We start from the raw sequence: 24448 nt of genomic DNA, 5'->3' as shown, positions 1-24448 counted from the left end.
TTCTTTCCCTGAATTCATTCATTTCTTCATTCATTCATTCAACGAGCACACACACTCTGTGTCAACATGTTCTAGATGCTAGAAATGAGACCCAGTTCCTGTCTGGCCAAACACTGGGTTGACATTGTGCGGACGGTAAAACACTGCAAAAGCCAACTTCAGCAAAACCTTCCCTGAAGGAACTTACTTTCTCTCTGTCCTAAAAACTCTTAATGCTGGTTTTTGCTAAGACATGTCCTTGTTACTATGCTGTTGTGTCTGCTTGGTTAACATTTATTTTCTTATTAAGCCTTTCCAAAAGCTATGCTTTCTGAAGCCAAGGAGACTACATATGAATTTCTGGAGAGCAAAAGTCACACACTTACCGGCTGTTCAATAAATACGCTCTGACGTCATGCCAGTCATTTCTGATGCCCAGTAATTTCCGTGGAATCAAAACGGTCACACTTACACAGTTTTATTTTGAAGCATTGAGGTGCATGCTCTCAGTTTTCCTATCACAGTTTTTTTCTCTGGGATCTAAATCCGACTGTGAATCCCTGAATGCAGAGTGATAATCTATGATATAAGCTACACACAGCTCTGTGAATTTCCTGTGCCCGCAACCTAGGGAAATCAGAGAGGTTTGCCAGGGATGTGTTAGCTCTAAGAACCTATTTCCAAACTCCGTGTTTGCTGTCTCTGTCTCTCTTTCCTCTCCTTCCTTCTCTCACAGTCCCTTGCAGTGTGATTTTTCATACAGTAACTTCTGGGCTGTGAACTAAGACTGAGGGACAGTGAGAAAGGTCATTGCTCCCTGCCTATTGTTCCTTAGGGTTCCCAGACCCCAGCTGCGTTCTTGTTTAAACACAAGACTTGTTAAGTACTTCCTAAAGCTAGATGTTTGGAGAAGGAGAAGGAAAAGCTGTAGGAACTAAACCAGCTGCTGGGCTGGGGATCATAGTACAGAAACTACAGAGGGCCAGTCATGAAGGCGGGGACAAGGCAGTGAGGGAAAATGTAAGTTAAAGAGCCCCCTTTCTCTCGGGGCTTTGGGAGCTCATGCCTGTCCTCACCTTGGCAGCCCTCCAGCCTTGTTTGACCTTGGAGCTATCCCTTGCAGGGCAAGGGAGAATTTCCCTCAGCAGTGCCTGGTCGTTTGCCAGGAGGCCTGGTGCCCTGCCAGAGTCACAGGTGATTCTGACAGGCTCCTCACTAGCTGATCTCCGGTCAAGGCTGGCCTGGCCCCAGAAGGAGGCCCTGATTGAAGTTCCTTGAAGGGGACCGTGGGAGGTGGATGTGGGGCTGGGGAGCCCTTCTCTCCCTTCCTGAGATGGCCCCGGGGAGGGGTATAACCCCTCCACTACCCTCCCACCTAATCATAGTTCTCAAATATTGGGTGAGTCCTGCTCTCAAGAAGGGATGGCACCCCCACCCCCACCCCCACATGCCCGAGGCTGGCACAACAGCCAAATCTCCTGCACAAAAGTCTCTCTCCACCTGGCCTGTCACCTGATCTAAAATTCACCCCACTGTACTCTCTCTGCTAGGTCCAGAAAACCCTGTGAGGATGAACAAGCGTCATTTGAGAGCGTAAGATTTAAGCTGTGCGCTGATCGGCAGGTAAGACCGTCCAGCGTGTCGATGCCAGCTAGGAGACTACAGGGCTTTGAGAGACGGGGGCAGAACTCTGCAGGGGGCAGGTCTGAATGCATAGGTGGGTCAGAAAAAGCTGCAGCGCTGGGTTCTCAATAGACATTTGTGCCGATAAAAGTGGGGGAGGAGAAAGGTTGCGAGGCAGGACAAGGCTGGGCATGTAGCCCAGGGGGGTAGAAGGGCCTGTGGGTTCTGGCTGAATGGGGGTCCGTGTCCCACTGAAAGAGGCAGTCGCCAACCACTCCCAGCCATTGCTGCTCCACGAGAATGTGGCCCCCACTGGACAGCTTTGGTCTTTTTTTTTTAAGGAGAAGGGAAAAACCATAACTAGTTATTTTTTTATATGTTGGCAACTAATTTAATTATTTACAAACTATGTACGGGTCTGCAGAGTACGAACTAAATAAAATCCATGGGCCTTATTTGGCTATTAGAAAATAGTGGAAGAGTGAAGGAGGAGACTGCCCAGGACCATACAGAGGGCCGCTGAGACACTGTTCTTCCCAGCTCTAGTGCATAACAGAAAACGATTTAACAGGCGGGAGGCCCTTCATGATCAATAAAACCCATTTAAGCCAAGAGCCAAGTGCCATATTGTCAGCCTCTTTACACCTCAGATCCATGCCTTGACCCTGAAAAAAAAAAAAAAGAAAAAGTTCAATTCACTCTTTTGTCTTTTTTCTCCTCTTCCAAACTAAGAATTAATAATAATAATAATAATAGCAATTAATTTTTTTTAAAGATTTTATTTATTTATTTGACAGAGAGAGAGAGAGAGAGATCACAAGTATGCAGAGAGGCAGGCGGGGGGTGGGGGGCGGGAAGCAGGCTCCCTGCTGAGCAGAGAGCCCAATGCGGGGCTCGATCCCGGGACCCCGAGATCATGACCTGAGCCGAAGGCAGCGGCTTAACCCACTGAGCCACCCAGGCGCCCCAGCAATTAATTTTTTAAAAAATAAAGCTAAACTGCAAAGCTTTCGCAGGAAAATTTCTCTGGAGAGGCAGCACTTAATTTTAGAGGAGACCTTTGCCTCCCAGTCATTAGTCAGGAATGTTCCAGGTGAATCTCCAAGCTAACAACATTTAGAACTTGGATCAAAGCCCTGAATTACCTTCAGCAAGGTTCTTAGTCTATCTGATTCCCTTCTTTTGCTCACTAAGAGAAACTTCTGTCGGGCAGAAAAAGCATAAAACCAAGAATGGTTACTCATCTTCCAGACACCTTTGCCTCAGTTTACTCCTCCATAAAACACGTGGAAGAAGCCTAAGGCCTTTGAGAGCCAAGGGTACATCACAACCTTTACATAGAGTGCTCCCCTCTGTGGAATTCAGGATTGCCCTCCAGCCAGAGTGTGAAACCGATGATGTTTGAAATCTCTGAGCTTCATCCTACCTCCTCCCAGGTCTGGTTACCTGATGCCCTGGCTGAATTCTGGATGCTCCACTGACACTTTACTGAATAAAACTTTGTTATTTTACTAAGTGACATAACAAGGTATATGTAAATGAACATAAAAAGATAGAGAATATTATAAACACATGAATATCACTTGGACCAAAAACTACATGATGAATTTGTGCCCCCGACCCTTTTTTAAAGATTCAGAATGTTTTAACCACTCATTTTAGAAATCACATTCAAGACTTTCACACTGAATGCCATGAAGTGTTTAGTGTTTGGAACTATCTGCTCATCCTGTCTTGGAAGCAAGTTTATTTATTCTGCATAAAAGGAAGTATTTGAACTCACAGACTGTGAGTCTCTGCAACTTTTAAAAGCAGCAAAACTGGACAGGCAACTTTTAGGACAATAAGACATATTTCTCTGTTCTGAATACCACCTTGCTACCTTAATGAAGTTCAACATGAAAAAGGACATGAGTTTTAGTAAATATAAGGAAATATTTAGGTGATAAAAATGAACTCTTTTTTTCTAAAATCCCCTTCTATTGCCTTCTTCATTCAGTTATTTAGTTTTGAACCACCCTTTTGTGAAATAACATATAAACAAGGTTTTTGAGAATATCACATTATCGCCTGGGGAGAACAGAATGGCTTTCCCATCCCACCTTTATTACCTTACTTACATTATTTTGGACCCAGCTGGCCTTTTTCAATGACAGACTTGCAAAAAAAACTAGGGTAAGAATGGGGCGCCTGGGTGGCTCAGTTGGTTAGGTGTCTGCCTTCAGCTCAGGTCATGTTCCCAGGGGCCTGAAGCCAAGGAGACTACATATGAATTTCTGGAGAGCAGAAGTCACGCACTTACCGGCTGTTCAATAAATATGGGCTCCCTGCTCAGAGGGGGTCCGCTTCTCCTTCTCCCTCTGCTCCTATTCCTGGGCATGCTCTCAATCTCTCTCAAATAAATAAATACGTAAATAAATAAACAAACAAATAATAAATAACATCTTTAAAAAGAAAGAAAGAAAAATTGTCGAATATGCAGAAGAACTGAACCAGAGAAAAGTCCAGCAACTGCTCAAAGAGATGATGCACGAGGATGAGAATGGAACAGAAGGCAGGTTGAGCCCCAGCTATCCCAGCTCTGGGCAGAGGGCACGCCCGTCCTTCCTGCATCTCACCGGGGCTCCTCTCTTACATACTTTCTCCAGGGCACACTTTCGCCCTGTTCCCAGCTCTTCCGCCTCCGCACCAAGAAGCCAACTGATGCTCTTTAAGCCCCTCCTGGCTTCTTCCTCTCTCCCAGGTGATCATTTTCATCACTCCCTCTAGATTCTTCCCTACTATTTACAGCCTTGCTTAATCATTTGGTAGCTACCGGTAAGGAACGACGTGGCCCAGAGAATTCCATGGAAGCTCTCTTCTCCTAAGCTAGTGAGTGGGAACAGCATCACGCTCTGCCCAGGACAGATGGGCTGTTGATGCTGTACTCTCCAAGCCATCTATGAGCCAGAGGACTTTCCTTTTTCTATTCTGAGACATAATCTGCCATTCTTCTACCTTCCTTTACATAGCTCGTGTTTTTCCTGGCCCTTCTCTTTTGCCTTGGCTTCTAGACGGTGGAGTGATTAGAATATGCTGATGGAACTTTTGGTCCTTGTTGTAGATCCTGGAGCTGGAGGCCCCTGCACGATGGCTAGCTACTTCTACAGAGTTTTTCCCTTGCTGGAGTCAAGCTTGCCACATGGTCCTGTCCACAATGGGCAGCTCCTTCACAAGACAAATCCATCACCTCGCTTGCTCCATCTTGCTTCCTCTTTCTGGAAGTTGAACAGGTTGGCTGGTAGGAATGAACAACCTTGCATTGAGAGCATGTAAGTGACTTTCCACGGGCCTCGAGGTGTTTTTCCTTCTCAGGAATGTCAGTTACCCCTCTTTCTGGATTTCATTTGAATGTTATATGCAATTCTGTTGTGCTGCTGTTCTGTTCTTTTCTACGGGGGTAGATATTGCTATGCAGGTACTTGTTACTTTTTATGCAGGTCAGCTACCAAGGTTTAACTCTCGGGTGCAACCAGATTCTGCTTGAACACTGGCCATTCACCAGATACGCAGCGTTACTGTATTTCTCCTCCATGACACAGCTTGTCGGCATCAGAGTGTCAGATAGAGGCAGGAAATTGATCTCAGAACCCAGTCTGAGGGTGTACCAAGAAATTAATTTTGGAGAGAATTGAGGTTGAAGTTAGTCACTTGTTGATTTGATGAATGTGTACTAGGTCTCTACCATATTCAAGGCACTGGGTTTATAAGCAATGACAGAACTAGAAAGCAGTTTAACCATAACAACAGATGATTTAAGAGTTCCAAGACATGGAGACCGAAGAACTCTTTGAGGAAGAAATGAAAACTATCCAGAAATAGTAATTTTACATTTTATATATTACCTCTTCTCCTACCTTTTCCTTTTGAAAAAAAAAGTCCGAAAATAGGACTCTTTTATCAATGAAGCCTGACAGAAGAAACATCATGGGAGAAGAATCAGTGCCTGTCTGGTGTAAGATTACTCAGGCGCAGGAGGATCCATGGGGAAATATGAACTCTTCTCTCTGTGGCCCTTGGACACTAGATACTGGAGATTTTTTTAAAAAATTTATTTATTTATTTATTTATTTATTTGAGAGAGAGAGAGCAGGGTGGGGTTAAAGGGAGAGGGAGAAGCAGACTCCCTGATGAGCAGGGAACCTGACGGGGGACTCAGTCCCTGGACCCAGGATCATGCAGGCAGATGCTTAACCAGCTGAGCCACCCAGATGCCCCAAGATTTATTTATTATTCTTAGAGAGAGAGAGAGAGAGACAGAGAGAATGCTAGCAGGGTGCAGGGGGCAGAGGGAGAAGAAGAGGGTAAGCAGATTCCTGCCGAGCTCAGAGCCTGTTTCGGGGCTCTGCGTGGGGCTCCACGCAGGCAGGATCTCGTGATCCTGATATCATGACCTGAGCTGAAAGCAAGAGTGGGGTGCTCAACCAACTGAGCCACCCAGGCGCCCCTGATCCTGGAGATATTTTAAGGGACTGAACAACTTAAGGGAAATAAACATGAGTGAAATTCTGAGACTTAATTTTTGAGACCAAGAACTATAAAACTGACCAAGACACTAGCTTAGATAAGATACCCAGTGTTAGCTAAATTCTACTGAAAATTATATTATCGCAGAGGTGCACTAGCTTAAATAGAAGAACTAGAAAAAAAATTAATGCTAAAATAAAATGAAGAATGGAAAAATCATTTCAGATTTAAGAGTTATTTGTAAATGTGTTTACAAAGAAATTAGTGCAAAAATAAAAAATAAAATCAAAGTGAGCTCAGGTCTTCTGGCCCATTGGAAGTTTGGAATTCTAGGCACATCTTTGGTGATCTTGGAAAGGGAAGCCTGTGAACTGGGGACAGATATTCAAAGTTTAGATCGAAGGTTTTGTTGCCTAATGAAGAAGACTCCACCCAATGGAGGAATCCTCTCTATGGCAGCTCCAGCTAAGTGCTTTCTTTTTCAAAGAGCAACTTGTACAATTTCCACGAAGTATTTTTTCAACCTCAGGTTTATTCTAAGGAACAGCTTTTCTGATAAGATATAAACTCCAGACTTAGAAGAGCTTGACCCACCCCGTTTTAAACGACACTGAGAATTAACATCGTAGTTTGAAAAAGATAAATTCCCAGCTCTTTTCTATTTTTGTTTAATTTTACCTCCTGGAATGTTCTCAGTTCTCTCAAGAGATTGTAGAATTCACTCTCCAAGTGAAAGCAATTTAAATTCATTTAAAAACTATTTGGGACAACTGGGTGGCTTAGTTGATTGGGTGGCCAACCCGTGCTTCTGGCTCAGGTCACAATCTTGGGGTCTTGAGGTAAGAGCCCCTCATCGGGCTCTGCTCTCCGTGTGGAGTATGCTTGAAGTATTCTGTCTCCCTCTCCCTCTGTCCCTCCCACTGCACGCTTAAGCGCATGTACTCTCTCTCTCTCAAATAAATAAAAAAAAATTAAATTAAAAAATAAAAAGTATTTTTAAAAACTATGTGCTACAGGAATTTAAAGAAGCCCAGGTAAGAGCTTGAACCTGGGTGGCAGTGGTAAGGATGAGAGCAAAGAAGAAAGAAGTGGGGTGCCTGGGTGGCTCAGTCAGTTAAGCGTCTGCCTTCAGCTCAGGTCATAATCCGGGGGTCCTGGGATGGAGCTGGGCCCACACTGGGCTCCCTACTCAATGGGGAGCAGGCTTCTCTCTCTCTCCCTCTGCCTGCCACATCCCTGCTTGTGCGCCCTCTCTCCCTGTCACATAAATAAATAAATAATCTTTTTAAAAACAGTCTTTAAAAAAAGAGAGAGAAGGAAGAGACATTCACAGACACGAGAGATACTCAGAAAGAACCACCAGTCTCAGAGAGGAATTGGATGCTGAGGAATGATTCTAGAGGAATCAAAAAATGTTGAGGTTTTGAATCTAAGTGACTGAAAATGTTTGTATTAAGAGGGTATGGGAAACAGAGGAAAGATCCATTAGTAGATGAGGAGGAGGTTGAGGTAGAATTGGTTGGTTCTGATTTGTTTATCTGTCGAGTTTGACGTGACAGTTGTATTTACAGTGCGGCAAAAGACAGGCATTGGCGCTATCTGCCTTCCTTGCAGTCGTGTTCCTTGGTTCACTATTGGCTTTTACCCTTGGCCTCCGGCTGACCAGATCCAGATGTGAAGTTAACTCTCAGCAAGCTGAGTGACTGAGTTTAGCAGTTGGTTAGCTACCAACACAAAGCACAATAAAGTAAATTGGAGAAGGTTTAAAACCAAGAGGCAGCATCAAAATGTTTAAGCAGTACTTTTTTTTTTTTTTAAGATTTTATTTATTTATTTGGCAGAGAGAGACACAGTGAGAGAGGGAACACAAGCAGGGGGAGTGGGAGAGGGAGAAGCAGGCTTCCTGCCAAGTGGAGCCTAATGTGATGGGGGCTTCATCCAAGGACCCTGGGATCATGACCTGATTCCCAGGCAGAAGCTTAACGACTGAGCCACCCAGGCACCCCTAAGCAGTACTTTGTGACAAAGTGAGGCAATATTTGCTTAAACAATAGACCAATTAAATGGTCAACCTTCCACCTATTCACGAAGTGAATAGTTATCCCTTGTTGAGCCTTAATGGGGAGACCAGGAATCACTACCCAATCTCCAAAAGGAAAAACTGTCATCAGGAAATGGGTCTCAGTAGCTCCTTAGGGAGCAGCTGAGTTTTCGGGTGGAAACTATAACCTCATCACCAGATAATAAGCACCTTGCTAAAAAGATGTGTACATTTGCATATTCAAATTGTCCCTATCAATATCTCAATGAGGTGTTGTTTTGAAATAATGTAGATTTGCCTCAATCAAGAAAAGCAAATGAATCTGAACTTTAAAAGCTGGTAAACCAACATTCTAAGATGTTATATGTGTTTTGACTATGTTAACAGAATGCATGTTTCTTTTTAAAAGTATTTTGAAATGTGTTCGAAACATAAAAAAAGAGAGGATAAATACCAAATACTTACATGTATACCATTTGTATACAACAAATGCCATATTTGTTTCTGTTTTTTTTTAAAGATTTTATTTATTTATTTGACAGATAGAGATGATAAGTAGGCAGAGTGGCAGGCAGAGAGAGAGAGGAGGAAGCAGGCTCCCTGCTGAGCAGAGAGCCCGAAGTGGGGCTCCATCCCAGGACCCTGGGATCATGACCCAGGCTGAAGGCAGAGGCTTTAACCCACTGAGCCACCCAGGCACCCCTTGTTTCTGTTTTTTAAAAGGAAATGATATAGAATTTGATGTTCTACGTCTACCTCAGCTTCCTTTCCCTCCCCTTGTTTCTCAGAGGTTATTGCTATACTGAAATTGGTATGTTCTTTCTGTGCATGTTTTCATACTTTTGCTATATGCAAATGTCCCAATATGTATGATATATTATTTTGTATGGTCACAATTGCACACAAATGGCATCCCATACTATTTTCTTATTCTATCGTATTTTTACATATTACTGTGTATTTATCCATTCTGCCACTTAGAGACATTTAGACTGTTTCCAGTTTTTCCTGGAATGAATTACCTTGTACACATTTACCTGAATGTGGGAGTTTCTCTAGAAGATCTTAGTAGATGTGGAATTACTGAATTTCAGGAATTGTACATCTTTACCTTAACTAGAGATGGCCAAGTCATCCCCCTAAATGATTGCTCAGAGGACACCTCTCCTAACACTGTATGAGCATTCCTAATATTCCACACTAGTCAAACAGGTTAATTTTTGTCAGCCTAGTGGGTGTTTTAATTTTCATTCCCTGATAAAGAGTGAAGCTTCTTTCAAAATATCCAAGCTCTTTTAAGTGAGCTAGGTTTGCCTCTCATCAATCAACTGAGACAGAATGTTCCAGAAAGGGAGTGTAAGAGTCAGAGAAAATTAAAGCTAGGACCAAGAACTACTGCCAAAGATAGATCAATCTGAGATTAAGGTAAAACATATTTGAAGTTACAGTCAGGGGAAGGTATGAATGATTTCTAAAAATCATTTTGCTGAGCACCTTTCAGAGCTTATCTAATTAATACATATAGGACTAACAGGTAATTGCAAAGGATTATCAGTAAAATTATGAGCAAAATCAGTGTCTGGACAGAAACTGGACCCCAAGTCTCTAGTTCTTTGTGATGGCATATACATGATGATAATTTGGGGGCATTTGTTGTAGGTGCTATAGCATTCCTCTGGGTAAAGGAAACATGTTTAGTAGAAGGTGAGCATCTTGAAATTTACAGTTAACTTCTTAGTCTGAAGAATGGGAGATGGGCTTCTGTACTGGGGGAAAACGTTTAGACACAGATAAACCCAGTGCTATCAGTTACCACTATTAGGCTCTCCAAGTCTCAGTTTCCCAGAATCCCTACAGGATTAAAAGTAACCACTGTTCCTAGTTTATTGCCCCGCACACCTAACTATGTAGCGAATTCATGATTGTATCAAAATAATTGAGCAACCACTACATTCCAGGCATTGCTGCAAGTTCTGGGCACACAGCAGTGAACATTAGATCAAGTTCTACCTGTCAAGAAGCTCACATTCTGGGACAAACAATGAACAAATAATCCACTATGTGGAATGTCAGATGATAAAGGCAGCTGAGAAAACGAATGTCATGTAAAAGGGATAGACATGGAAAGGGGTCTCCTCGAAACAATCTGTTTTCTCTTCCTGCTCACTGCCAGGCTGCCCTGGAAATCATCTTCTGAGTCACTGGAGTTCTAAATTTCTTGAACTGCGAAATGGGAAAATAACAATGGAATTGTGTGTGGTTTTATTTACTTGCTAAAACTGAAGTTTAGACAGTCTTTCCAAACTTTGATTTGTTTAGAACTTTCACTTTAAAGAGAAGGAGGCACGATTCCTTACTGATTTAACATTAACAGAATGATTGAAAGTGGTCCAAAATTATACAGATTTTAGTGGTGTGAAAAAGGACTTGGATGAAAAAGAATGTGTATATAAACAAAAATATGTAAGGTACAAAAAGCAATGCATGGAGACTCTCAGGAGGCCTGAAATTTAGACTATATTCTTCCATAGCCATGGAATCACATAGCCTCTCTGTGCTTCTCAGTCTTGTCCATACAGTCATGCTAAGAGGCCATCAATCCTACCGTTATTTGACCCCCTTCTTTCGTTTTTGAGAACTAAAACACTGATGGTTGCATTTATTTGTTTTGATTTTTTTTAAATCTGATGTTGGACTGTAATAATTTCCTTTTTAGCTATAGAAGTCTCTGTTGCAAAGAAGTGCAGTTCCCGCTCAGCCTCTCTTTTCCAGGACGGAGAATGAGTAGAAAATCTTAACAACTCAAGGGCTCCCAAGACTTGGAAAAAACTCTGAATCATTTCTTTCTTGTCATTGCTTCATGCTTCACTTCTTTGGGCGATGCTATGAAAGCACATTGTTCACTGTTCTGGTAATGTTAAAATGACCAATAATATGATATTGGAGAATCACCAAATTATTTCACAGGTGAATGGAATGTTAAAGTTGCAAGCCAAGACATTTAGTTAAATGTACTTTTTCATCCTGTTTGATGCTTTTAGTATAATTAATCTTGTATAGTTATAAAGACAAAGTTGCATTTTTTCCAAAGATCTTCATGCTCCTTTCAGTTTGTCAAGAGTAAGTCTTAGAAAACCATCTTTTAAAAACGATGTTGCTTTAAATTGTTTCACTAGGTCTAATTTTTCAATGTCATCTTTTGTTTCACATTAAAGAAAAAAACCCTTCTTGCTTTATTAAAAAAAGATTTTTTTGCTAGATGGCTTCAGTTTTTGTTTTTAATATTCTTGTGAGCACAATCAGATGGCAAAGTATGCTGGCACATTGCCTTGTATTTATTTGACTCCCTCACCAATGTCAAACTCTAAGAGAAAAAAATAGAATTCTGTGACTAAGTTTGTTTTCTGAGATTCCGCAGAAGAGTGATCTGAGAGATAGTACCATTACCCAGTGAATGCAGACTGAAATCCCAAAGATGAATTCCAGCACTTGCAAAAAAAAAAAAAAAAAAAAAAAATCAGAATCATTTGCTTTTACTGTTTCTTCTTAGTGTTAAGTTCTCTATAGAAACATTTGTTGTGATGGAGCTTGAAACCACCCCAGAGCCCTCAGAGAAGAACTGATCTGCTAGAACGTGAATTTAGAACGACTTTCTTGCAGAGCGCCTATTTATGCTTTAACCTTCACTTTCTATCCTTAACAGATATTTACTCATTACAATCTGCGGTAGCCATGTAAGTGTTGATGACACCAACTTAATTTGTATTAAAATTGCCCCTTTACCATTTACTGGTGGGGACATCACTGAAGCTTTCCTCTCTTCTACCTCTGCCGTAGTCCCTTCTCTAATCCAGCCCATAACCTGTTGCAAGATTTGCTTTCCCTGAACTCCCTTGCATCATGCAGCTCCCACCCCAAAATTTTAAGGGCTTTCAAATGCCCCTGTGATAACATCCAGTCCCCTTAGCTTGACCTCAGTGTCCTCCATAATCTGATACCAGGTCCCACGCTCCCCACCCCTTACCTTACCCTCATGCCCCACCACCTGGCCTTTGTCCTTGTGGGTCTTCCTGGAGCAGACATTGTGCATCCAACTCTAACCCACTCTTCAGGGTCCACCTCAAGGCACGCTTTCAAATTCTATCAGCTTCCTTGGCCATTATAAGTTTATGACTTCCCCCTCATCTCTAAAGAGGTAGAATACGCACTTTTGGGGGGGGGGCCTTAAACCTTCCGCTCACACTGAACACTGATAGGTGCCAGTAAGAGCTTCATAGTTAATATAAGGAATCACGGAGATGGAATCAAGTTTAGATTATCCTCTAATTCGGCATGTTCCAAAGTGTAGAAAATTCTCCTTGCACATATTCCTCTCTGGGTGAACACTTAACAGGGTGCTGTTACTTAAAATGTGGCTCTTTCCTCCCTGAATTGCTCTTATAATTAGAAGCACCTGCTCTTTAGGGAAGAAAAACCCCATTCATTCCATTGCAGCCAGGTGAGAATCTAATGTTTCCAGAAAAGAAAAGAAAAAAAATAGGAGAGGGAGAGAATCCTCTTGCTGGCCTGAATGAGATTTCCCTGAGTCCAGCTGAAATCCCTCGTGCCTGTTTTCTCCCCGAACCACTGTAAGCACAGCCCGCAGATCTGCCCTGTCAGCATCGCCCGCAGCTTGTCAGAAATGCAAATTCATGGGCCCCAGCCCACACCAATTGAACTGGCAACTCTGAGGGTAGGGCCCAAGAATCTTGAGTTTCGAGGGACTGCATCACCCATCTGAGACGGAAAACAGCCAGCCGAGGTCTGTATCTTTGCATACTTCAAAGGAGTGTCACTCTGCCCTTTCTCTCCAATTAAAACATCTCACAACTCCACCTCAGTTATTTTGGCAGCACGTGGTCATCCACGCCTCCCACAATTGACAGACAGGAGAGGGCACAGGTAGAGAACAGTCCCCATGCCTCCAGATGTTACCACTCTGGGGCACCAAGAGAAAAAAAAAAAGAACAGCTCCAGGCGACCGCATTAGAAAACCCCCTTTTGAAAGAGTCGAAAGCAGCTTAATTTCCTTTCAAGCTTAGCCGGAAAAGGTTTCTGTGGTGTGGACCCCACCTGGGCCGGGCGGCTGTTCCGTACGCCGCGGGCGTGGCGTGGAAGGGGAGCGCGCCGAAGGGGAGCCGAGGACGACTCGCGCTCGCGTTTCGAGGGGTTGCTTGGGTAGTGTTTATCTCGCTCTCCCAACACACAGGCACACCCTCTCAGTTCTTGTCACGAAAGGGGAACCCTGCATTGTGTAGACAAGGAGTCGCAGAAGCAACTTTCGAAAGAAAGAAAAGAAAAAGAAAAAAGAGAGAGAGGGGAAAAAAAAAAAAAAAAAGCACCGCGCAATCTCCCCAGAGGGCAAAGAACCGCGCTGTTTGTTCTTCTGTAACTGAGCAACACCCCGGGCGACCGGCGCAGCCTGTATCTTCTGCGGTTTTGCTTGCTCTTCCTCGCGTGGGTTCACTTCCACCCTCAGAACCCTCCAGAAGTGAAAATTCAGGCGGGGCGGCCGCAGCCCCTAGGCGGCCAGCGGCGCGCGCGGGCCCCAGCAGCAGGGGATCTCGGACCCGGCGCCCCGCTCAGCCCCTTCCTCCGCCCGGGCGGGTAAAGGGGCGGGCTCAGGCTGCCCGGGCGCTGCGCCCCGCTCGCAGTAGGGGTCGCTGCGACGCGGCGCGCGCTCCCACCGCGGAGAATAACGGGGCCGGGTTGCAGGAGAAAGGAAACCTGCCCGGGACGCGGCGGCGGCCGGGACGGAGCGAGGGACTAGAGTTCACTTTTGCTCGGGTGTGAGCGCGCGGCGGCCGCAACGAGCGCCGACCGGGGAGCATCGAGCGAGCGGGCCGCCCATCTCGGGGCGACCGAGGGAGGGCAGCGAGAGGCCGGACACGAGCGCCCCGGAGGGGCGCGGAGCCGGCGAGCCTGGCCAGCGAGCGGAGCCGCGGGGGGCGCGCCTCGGGCGGGCCCCCAGAGCCGCGCAGGATGCCCCACGAGGAGTTGCCGTCCCTGCAGAGACCCCGTTATGGCTGTAAGTACGCCGGATGCGCACGGCTTCCGCCGGCCTTGGGGAGCCCCCTCCCCGGGGACTGCGTTGGAGAAGCCGAGGGAGCCGGGTGCGCGCCGCGGAAGGAGCGGGAGGGCAGCGGCTGTGTCGTTGGCAAAGTTGAGAGCTAAGTTGCAGAAGGGAGTGAGCAGCCTCCTGCCGTTCTCGTCACAGATTCCTGTTCCTCAGTTGGTAACCCCACTCCTTCTCCCGGAAAACCAGCCTGGGGAGAGTGGGCGGCGCTGGGTTGCTCTCTGGACCCGGCCAGCTTGGGGGTTTAGGGGTATCAGGTGAGGAGCCCTCGGAGCTCCGGGCCGCTGCCGCCTGGGGCCGGGGGGTGGCGTAAGGGACCGGATCGTGCCGACTCGGAAGGAAAGTTTGTTTGCTGTGGCTACAGGTGGGCGCCGCAAGTGCTGTGCCCACGCACTCCACCAGTGGCAAAGGCGGCTCTCCTGGAAGGGCAGGTGTCCCCCTGCCTGCTCCCTCGAAATGCCCCCGAGCAGCAAGAGCCAGTTTGCACCCCACTGACGTGAATCCCATACTGGTGCTGCTGCACCGGGCAGCGCCGGGACCCAACCCATGTCTTCCCTCCTGTTCCCTGCGACCCTGTCAGGACTGCTACCAGGAGAGGACGCAGAGCTGGGCTCCCCAGGATCCGGCCCGAGCCCGCGTGACTTGACCGAGATGGTGTAGATTACCCCGCCAGGGACTGCCGTTCAGAAAGAGGTTGCTCTGGCGGATCGTGAGTGGATGGAGCTAGATTAGCACCAACCACGTGGCTTCATGGACAGAGTTCAGAGTCTTCGCTAAACGTGTGCCAGGAAGTATTTCCTTTAAAACAAACAAAAAATTGGCGCTCCGTCTCCATGGTTGGCCCTGTCCGTGAACCCGTGGCCGAAGACCACTGGTTAATCTTTTGCCCTGACTTGGCCTTGTGACAGAGGAATCAGGTTGGGATTAAGGTGGTGAGACCTGCCGCAGGGTTGTTTCATGCGTTTGGGAAGGTGGGGCGGCCGGTCGGGAGGGCCGGACACTTGCCCAGTTAAACAGAGGGAGTAACTTGTGGAAGTTCTTCCTTTGCGCTGGGCTGCGAATGGATTGTCAGAGATAGGAAGTTCGTTTTGCCATGTGACCCTTTTGGTGTCAGGCAATGAGGAAGAAGCCCGGGGAGCCAGCCGCAGCCTCTGTACAGTAGTGAAATGCACTGAACAGCTGGTCAGGACCCAGTTCTTTGCAGCCTGGATGACTCTTGAGTAAACCACAGAGCCAGCAGAGCTCTTTGCATTCAAGGAGGCATGCTGCGGTCATTCAGTGTGTGTGGTGTCAACCACAGGTTGGTGAAAGGCTTTTGTTGATGTGACAAGCTCCCAGCACAAATGGTAGCTTCTCTGTGTCAAATTAGAAGATGACCACGAAGTCTGGAAATGAGGCACAGACACACCAAGAAAGGGCTTTCCATACCACATTTTCATGCATGGTGTAGTTGGTGGGTCATCTCTTACTAGTTCAATATGCTTGTGCAAAGTGGCCGTGAACAAAGGACATGAGTCACCCGTGGAGACGGAGAGATCTGTGATGTTTGCTTGATTTTTATTTTTTCCATCGAATGTACCTGTGGACTTAGCATACTCCAGGAGCAACAATCAAAGGGGTTTAGATCCTACAACCACAACACTCCACATGGCCACTTTCTCTGGAAAGTGTTGTCCAGGTTTTCTCATGAATCTGGTGTGATGGGATGTTGTGCAGCCTTAATGGAATCACTCCCACCTGCTTTCCCCCAGCTCACGTGACCTGCTTCAGTCATGGAGTAAAAGAAACCTGTTTGATAGTTTCCACACTTTATGGTCACCCTAAAATATTAAGGCTTTCATAATGTAGTCTGTTAAGTCCTTAAAATGAACATTTCTGAAATTTGCAACTAGACTCATAATTAATTTTAAAAGAACGTAGTTGAACACACTTGAGTGTTAGCCAGTGTTAGGTAACATACTATTTTTGCAAAAGGAGACTGTGGTGTATCAGAATACATAATTTCTGGTAGTGGATCGATTGGGGGGAGGGTAGGCCTTCCTCAACACTATGTCCTCACTGCAGACAGTGCTGTGAGCTTTTCACAGGAAGTCCGGGGAAGGAAAAGGTGCTGTCCTTGCTATGTTGATTAAAGATTTGTGCTTCTCTTGTCTGTAGGTGTGGTAAGTACAGGTTCCATGAGACCTTGGACTATAGCAAACAGGCTTTATTCTTGATTCTTAACAGTAAGTCAAGCCCCGATACATGTCCCATCCATGGTCATTATTTCAGTTCTAGGACCATGTATTCTGAGTGAAATGTATTTGAGACTGGGCTTTGAAAACAACTTTTTAGGAATTGGTATTAACTGTGAAACTTGTTTTAGTTTTGGTCTTCTGTTCTGCCACCTCTCCTCCCCTTGAAATATCATGTAATTCAGTAATTGTTGGACAAAGTAAACTCACTGAGCTCAGGGCTGTCACAGTATCTCTCTTCTCCACCAGGCTGAGTGTCTGTCAAATACCCCATAGTAAGTCGTACTTGAGGTTTTGCTTGGTGAGTTCTCTGTGAAGGCACCTTTCTCAGATTTCTGACAGGAGAGATTGCTTAAGTCTTCCTGATTGGCACACTGGAGGACTGAATTAAAATTAAATAGATCGTTTTCTATTTAATTCCTGCCTTTTCCATTTTGGCCACATTCTCCTGCAACCTTTGAAATTACTTTGAGTCCCATTACTACAGAACAAAGCTAAGTAACTGCTCATTCATGCCATGCTGCAGGGAAGATGTGGCAAAAGGTAAAGGAGGAAATGGTTTTACGAATTTAGACCTAACCAGAATATTGTATGATATACTATCCTAACCAGAATATCCTTCTACACTCAAAACCAAATTTATTTATTTTTAACAATTTTGTTTGTTAACTTGAGAGAGGGAGAGAGGGCATGAGCAGGGGACGGGCAGAGGGACGGAGAGAAGCAGACTCCCCAGTGAGTGCAGAGCCAGATGCCAGGCTCTAACCCAGGATCCCGAGATCATGACCTGAGCCAAAATCAGACGCTTAACCCACTGAGCCACCCAGGTACCCCCAAACCAAACTGAAATGACACTTAAGCTTAGGCATGATTTGCAGATAATTTTCATGCTGTCGTAATGAATTATGATGAATTAGCCAAAGTAATGCTCAAACCACGTTACCACCATGATCTGTCAAAAGTGTTCTTCCAGTTACTTAAGAGTTAAGACTATAACATAGCAAAAGAGGGGCTTTGTGATTAGACGTAGATGATCTCACTCGGAATTGATAATTCAGTCAACATTCAAGCGTCTACTGTGGGTAGGTAGTCAGTGTGCTTTTGGCAAGAACTGTGGTTATTTGTCCTCAGCAAAATTTCTCTCTTGAGAGACATTGTAAAGCTGGTAGTGATCAGTGTTTCACTGTTTGTTTTAAAAAGGGCAATCTGGGCCCAACGGGAGAGGTGTGTGTGTGTGTGTGTGTGTGTGTGTGTGTGTGTGTGTTGGGCGGCAGCGGGGGGGGGGTGGGAGGGCTATTCTGCCTGATGCTTTGAGCTTTTCTTTCTTTTCTCCTCCTCCTCCTCTCATCAGTGCATCCAACTTCCCCGTTACATCGGTGTTGATGTGTGAACGCAGAAGGTTTAAGGTGTCTGCTGTGTTGCCATGTGATGCTATCATTGGAGAGTCAAGTCACTCCTTCGTGTGCTATTGTTGGGGTTGAGTTTTTCAAAAGGACCTTCAAGGTCAACAGCTAAAGTGTTATTTTAGTATGCTTTTAACTTTAATTATCCATGTTAGCCAAAATGACTTGTTTGGCAGAGTTTAAGCTTGGTAATACCAAGTGTGTTTTAGAATTTAGTGTTTAGGGTGTTAGCTGACCCCCTTTTACTCTAGGGAACCATTGGTTTGCTGTTGCCCCTTACCATTTCCCACTATGCAAGTTTTTTTTTTTTTTTTAAGATTTTATTTATTTATTTGACAGAGCGAGATCACAAGTAGGCAGAGAGGCAGGAAGAGAGAGGGGGAAGCAGACTCCCTGCCGAGCAGAGAGCCCGATGCGGGGCTCAATCCCAGGACCCTGAGATCATGACCTGAGCTGAAGGCAGAGGCTTAACCCACTGAGCCACCCAGGTGTCCTCCCACTATGCACGTGTTTTAACAGCTCATTTTACTTAAAAGTCTAGTATACACACTGATCTAATGCTCCAAGTCTGCATGGTAACTGAAGGAGAAACAAAGGCTACTCACTCACCTTCTGATTTGATAGTCAGGTGTGGTCCTGCAGGGTGGGCAGTTGAGCCCTGGGATATTAAGGTTAGGGAACTTGGCAAGAGTCGGTGCTTTTCATGTACAGCTGTTACCATCTGCTCATTATTACCTTAGAGAGGGCCCGTGTTTCCCCATGTCGCAAAGGAGCTGAAATCCATGATAATGTCCAAGGTCACAAAGCTGGCAGGTGACAGTGGGAACTTGAAAGCTGGAACCTTCAGAACCTGAAGGCTCCTCTTGCCGGCTGTTGTCAGTTTGTCTCCCTGAATGACTCAGAGGGTTTCCACCTCTTTTTTGTTTCTGGTGTTGGCCACGATTTTCTCAACCTCCAGAAACCTGTAGCTATTTGGATAGTGTGATCTTTTAAACAGTGGATGCACCACATGGTCTAAACGGGATTTTGCTTCCTCCGTGCCCCCAAGGAAAGCCTGGAAGAATACATGAGCCTTTTATACAGTACATCCAGGCTTCATCAAAGGGTTTTCTGTGTGTGTGGAGACATCCCATGTTACTGTGAGGCACCGAAATGAAAGAAAGTTTTTGCCATAATACAGTGGTATGCTCCAGCGATTCCAAATGGGATAATTTGTAAAACACACTTGATTACGTATACTGGCCATGCCTTAAAATCGGTGGTTGATGAGAAATCAGGCAGAAGCTTGCAGTGAGTGGACCAACAAGCAAGCCAAGACTTTTTTTCATTTAACTGTTCTCTTTGTTTTTCTTCCTTGAAGGGCAGCATGGTGTCAGTGAAATGGCAAAAGCTTTGTAGTTAAGTAGACGTAGGTTTGAACCCTTACTGCCACCACTGATGGCCTGTGTGGCCTTAGGGTTTTTCCCTGGACCTTGAAGGGAGTGTTTTATACTCCTGTAATGGTGGCTGCTGTGGGTCCTGGCACACATTGCTGAACTGTGGAGATTTCAATTAATTGAGCACTTAATCTGTACAACAGATGACGGGTTAAAGAAAAAGGACCACGGTGGTCACAACTGTAAGAGAACCTGGGAGATACAGAATAATAGTTACGCCTCAGAGTGTACCTCCTAGTTCTGTGGAAGAGAAGACACGAGAGTGATGGATTTGGATGGGGCAATAGGAAGGCTTCTCGGACTGTGAACTTGAACAAGAACTTGAGGAAGGTGAGAGGAACAAGTGCAAGGCATTTGTGTGTATTTGTGTACGGATAGCGTGTGCGGGTTGGAAGCTTTGGTGGCTGGGGATAGTTGCCGGGGCACACTGGTGTAGCTGGAAGGGGATTTCCTAGATATACCAGAATCATTTCTCTGTAGACGACAAAGGGCCATCAGAGCTGTCTTGAGGAAAGTAGCTCAGCTCAGTCCCTTACTGAAGTATCTCGTTTTCTTTGAAACACTCCCTACCTTTTTGGAACTTTTCACTAGATTTTGATGGGTGAGAGGCCCAGCGAAGTGGGGGAATGGAGGGAAGGTTGAGTGTGATTGGAGTGCTTGGTGCTGGAAACTCCAGGTGGGCTGGTGAGGTGTGTGCGTGGGGGTGTTTGGGGTCCGCTCTCTCTGCTGCTCAGAGGTCCCTACACCATGCTTCTAGGGTTGGGGATTCCTGTGAATGGGCAGGTTGGTCTGAGTTTTGTCCAGGGTAGGATAGACATCGCCAAATGGTGCTGATACTTATGGTACTGAAGGTGACCCATGAATTCAGACACGGGTAGGCATGGCACCTACTGGGCGCTCCTCAGCTCCGGCCAGGGAGACCGATGACTGACTCTAAATGATCCCAGAAGGTGTATTCTCTGAGAACAGGTGAGGAGGAAAGGTACAGTTAGAGCAGGACAGGGATCTTGACAAGTAAATTATTGCGCAGTAGAGTTTCTGTCACCTCCTTTTTTCATCCTATTACCTGGGGCAATTTTTGCTTCTAAAATTTGACTAGAGATTTAGTGCCCTCCAACGACCTGCATCTCTGTTTTGTGGGAAGACGGCTGATACCACATTTCCCATTCATCATCTCGATGTAACGAGACTTTCAGCGGACTCCTCTTTAGTTTTGGAATCATGGGCTAGACTGAGTGTGTCCGTGAGCCTACACAGATCTGACAGCTGGTGCCCCAGCCAGAGCAGTGGTTTTCAGGGAGCACTTTCTGGAGGAGCAACAGCAGCAGAACATCACCTGAGAACTTGTTAAAAAGGTGAATTTCTGGGCACCCCTGCCCCCTGCCTCCCCTAGGCCTTCTGAATCAGCACCTGGGGTGGGGCCCACCGCATGTCAGAGAGCCTTGTAGGGGATTCTGCTGCCCTGCAGAACGGCAGAAGTGAAAAGATGTTCCTCATGCATAGTCTCCCTCCTCACAGTGCTTGCAGGTTTTTGTCTGAAAAGTGTAAACACACGGCTACAATACTGAAGGCTTTACTTAACTTACTCCTTGTGTGTTTTATTTGAGCACACACCTGGCACCTCATACAAGCGTGGGCACTGATGTCTATACAAATTTGTGTTTATTTTATGGGATTTATTTTTGTCCGTCTTTAAGGTCACTTTTCTCTGTTCTGGGAAACAAATGGGATGCAGAAGATAAAGTCCAAAATCCCCATGGAGGAGGGATGGCGGCCCACTTCCCAAGGATTTCTAGGTGGAGGAAGTACTCTTAGGAGCTACTGGGAAAACTTTCTGTGTAAAAGGGAGGTGCCAGGTTGGCAAGTCTGAACTCTAAAGCTGGTATGGGGGCCTGGACAGGAGGGCTAAAGGATGTCCTTGTCCTCCCATCTTTATCTTCAGAACAACTTGAAGTATTTTTAATTCACTCACTTATTCATGTCTAGTTGTACATGCTGGGAGAAATACTGTTGGACTCAGGTCACACCCACACTGCTGGGAAGCTGCAAATCTGTTTGTTTTGCTACTGATTACGGAGGACATTCCTACGATTTTGATTGAATTTTTCGCTTGGGGTTCCCAAAGATGACTTTTTTTTTTTAAAGATTTTATTCGGGGTTGGGGGAGGGATGGGGAGAGAGGGAGAAAATCTCAAGTAGATTCCCCAGGGAGTTTAGAGCCCCACGTGGGGGTCGATCTCAAAACCCTGAGATCAGGATCAGAGCCGAGATCAAGAGTTGGATGTTCAACTGACTGATCCACCCAGGTGTCCCAAAGGATGACTTTTAATTGTTCTCCTGTATCCATTACTATCAAATTTCTAAAGGAGGAACTTTTTATATAATTTTTAAAAATTAAGATCAATTAGCTCCTGGTAATTTTTTTCATTCTCATGTGTTTTTTTGGTTGTTGTTTACAGATATGAATTTAATCTTAAGTAATGTTAATGCATTTCCTTAGTCATCTCCATCTAAGACTTAATTTGCCAGTGATGGAAGCAACCTATATTTCAATCAAGTGATGTTTATGTTCATTATCTAGCTGGTAGGTTGGTGTCCTGGCACTGAGAAAACGTTCGATAAATATTTGCTGTTATTACAAGATTTGCTTAAATTGTCTGTACTGTTTCTCTAAAGGAGGGACTTGTTTCTATTATGTGTTAAAGATAGAGCAGCTTTCAATTGCCAGGCAAACGTTTAATGTTTAGATTTGTTTTCATACTGTATGAAACCTGGGCAAGTTACTTGCATTTCTCTGGGCCTTAGTTTCCATACTTGGAAACTACAAGTGGAAGGTTCATGCTCAGAGGGTTAAGTGATATAATACGTGGAAATGTACATGTTCAAAGGTGCCTCTGGAGAGTCCATGCTTGAAAGTTGGAGGGGCAAGTGCGATGGCGGTTCCCCCTCATCGTTCCTGCCCCATACCCGTCTCCCCTGCTCTTTGCCCTTTTCTCTCCTGAACAGAAAATGGACTTAAAATCCTGGGCCCAGGTGAGCCTGGCTGGCTCCATCAACAGAGCATGCAACTCTTTCATCTTGGGGTCGTGAGTTTGAGCCCCACATTGAGGGTGGAGTTTACTTAAAAAAAAAATTTTTTTTTTTTAAATCCTGGGCCCATACTATGTTGAAAGCATATACTCATTGGGAAAATTTTTTAGTTATCCAATTTGGAAATTGATTGACTCTTACTTTGGGTGGAGATCAAATTATCCTTGTTAATATATATGTAAAAAAAAAAAAAAAAACAATGTGTTTCCTTGCTGTCTCCAAATGAAGTTTGACTGGGATTGGATTCTTGTACGGCATTTTTCTGTCATCCTAAAATGATAGTGGAATTGTTAGTCTCACATCTGAGTGAGGAACTGTCGCTGTGTATTCCTAAGCATCCTCTTGTCTCTTACAGGGTTGTCGATTGCTATCGGGGCTGCTGCTGGTTTGAAAGCCCACAGGGTTCGTGATGATCTCAAGATGGGCAGGAACCACTTGAAATAGGTGTTAGTCTTTATGCTTGGTTCCCCTTATAGAGTTGGGTATGGCGAGCAGGGTCTAGCTTGTGCTGTGGCGGCGGTCGGGAAGGGAGGTGAGGAAGGGCTCTGGGTTCGTCGGACCTCCCCCAGGCCTTACTGCTTCTAGAAAGTTAGTGAAGCTTAAATTCATGGGTCCAGTGAAGCTCAATGGATAAGAATAACTGGGCTGTGTGTTGGAGCCAGGAGAAATGGAGAATCTCGGCTGCATTTCACCTTGGCACTTGGAAATGATGCATTTGTTCAGTTCTCCTTCTTGATTGGGCATTTTATTCTAGCATGTTTCCTATAAAAGTTTTCTGTCCACCCCCCTAGTACTTACTGCCTCAGCAAGGGAGAATTTAAACTGGCCCAGGCTTCAGTGACGGCTGCATGGCATTTGGCTACATTTGCCACTTTCTCGTCCTTGGCCTGAGCCCTGGGATGACCAAGCAGGCTTCACAGGCGTGGGGTGAGGGGGCTGGGAAATGTTTGTCATGTAGTCAGCCTCACGGGCTAGGAATTCTCCTTTCAGCCACCCCCGAAACTGTGCTGCCCCCATATGAGATCCAGGAAGGCGGCTTCCCAGAGCTTTGCTCATATTGAACCCTTATAAGTTTGTCTGAGACAGAGTCATTACAGAGCCGAAACACAGATGCTTTAGCTTTCATTCTGTAGCGGAGATTTTCTGAAGGAAAAAAAAAATATTTAAAAACCATATATAAAGATAGTTACCTGTCAGTGGGAACTGGGGTGACACCAGTCCTTTCCTTTCCTTTGGCACTAATTCTGGGTACAGTCTGATTTCTTCCTTGGTTCTTTAATAAAATGTTTGCTGTCGTCTGTTTGAATTTGCCGGTAGTTGGGAGGATTGTGCTTATATATTCGTCTTCAATGTAGGCTCTGGCAAGGGTGGGAATACTATTTTGAATTGATTAACCATGAATTACCTTTCAAAACAAATGAGCTTGGAAAAACATTGTGCTACATGGAGTCCTCTAAGGAGAAACATGGACAAAATTTTAAAAACTACCCTTGATGGTTAGGACTGTGTTTTGGTTACCGCTGTATCCCCAGTATCTGGCGCATAGGTCAACTGTTATGTCAGCAGTGGGTCTATCTAGATAATGAGGTAATGGGTGAATTAAAAAAAAAAAAAAGTTTTCCTCTTCAAATTTTTTATGAACATGTTTTTTATATTTAAGAAGGTTATAATAGTTATCCTTATCTGATGAGGCTAGAAAGTTCTTGTGAAGAAAATTGGAATCTGAAAGACAGGTCTGTTGTAATGGAGGGATTCAGTGGGGACCTGATTTTCAGGTGTGTGTGAGAGTGTGTATGTATGTGTGTGAGAGAGAGAGAGAGAGAGAGAGATGGAGAGACAGACTGAGGGGTGAAGTGTTCGAAGATCCAGGACTCGTAGTTGTTAAGCTGTTGGAGTTGGGAGAGAGATGATGAGAAGCTGGATGAAAAATCTAGAGATCAGCGAGGTGAACTTAGCAAGGGGGACAAGAAAACATCCTAGCTGGGTAGTAGCTATTTAAGGTTTTCTGTTTGTTTTAGTAA

At 45.1% G+C, this 24448-nt stretch overlaps 1 protein-coding gene and 1 long non-coding RNA gene across 3 annotated transcripts in view; both read left to right on the top strand.

Annotated features, from left to right (window-relative positions):
• The first annotated feature begins 1572 nt into the window (after positions 1 to 1572).
• LOC116858909 lies at positions 1573 to 11481 on the top strand. Its single transcript, XR_004381042.1, has 3 exons — positions 1573 to 1602; positions 4706 to 4913; positions 10866 to 11481. It is a non-coding gene; the product is annotated as an uncharacterized LOC116858909 (long non-coding RNA).
• A 2393-nt stretch (positions 11482 to 13874) lies between these two features.
• IQGAP2 (IQ motif containing GTPase activating protein 2) overlaps positions 13875 to 24448 on the top strand; it is a 277729-nt gene continuing 267155 nt past the window's right edge. For both annotated transcript variants that reach the window (XM_032848144.1, XM_032848125.1), the window contains exon 1: positions 13875 to 14216. In XM_032848144.1, coding sequence (XP_032704035.1) covers positions 14171 to 14216 — 46 coding nt within the window. In that variant the 5' untranslated portion in view covers positions 13875 to 14170. The remainder of the gene's footprint in view (positions 14217 to 24448) is intronic.

This window comes from Lontra canadensis, unplaced genomic scaffold (assembly GCF_010015895.1).
Source record: "Lontra canadensis isolate GAN:19392208 unplaced genomic scaffold, GSC_riverotter_1.0 scaffold4, whole genome shotgun sequence".
In the NCBI taxonomy this organism is placed as follows: Eukaryota; Metazoa; Chordata; class Mammalia; order Carnivora; family Mustelidae; genus Lontra; species Lontra canadensis.
The sequence above is the reverse complement of the archived record's forward strand: the minus strand, read 5'-3'. Positions and strand labels throughout refer to the sequence as shown.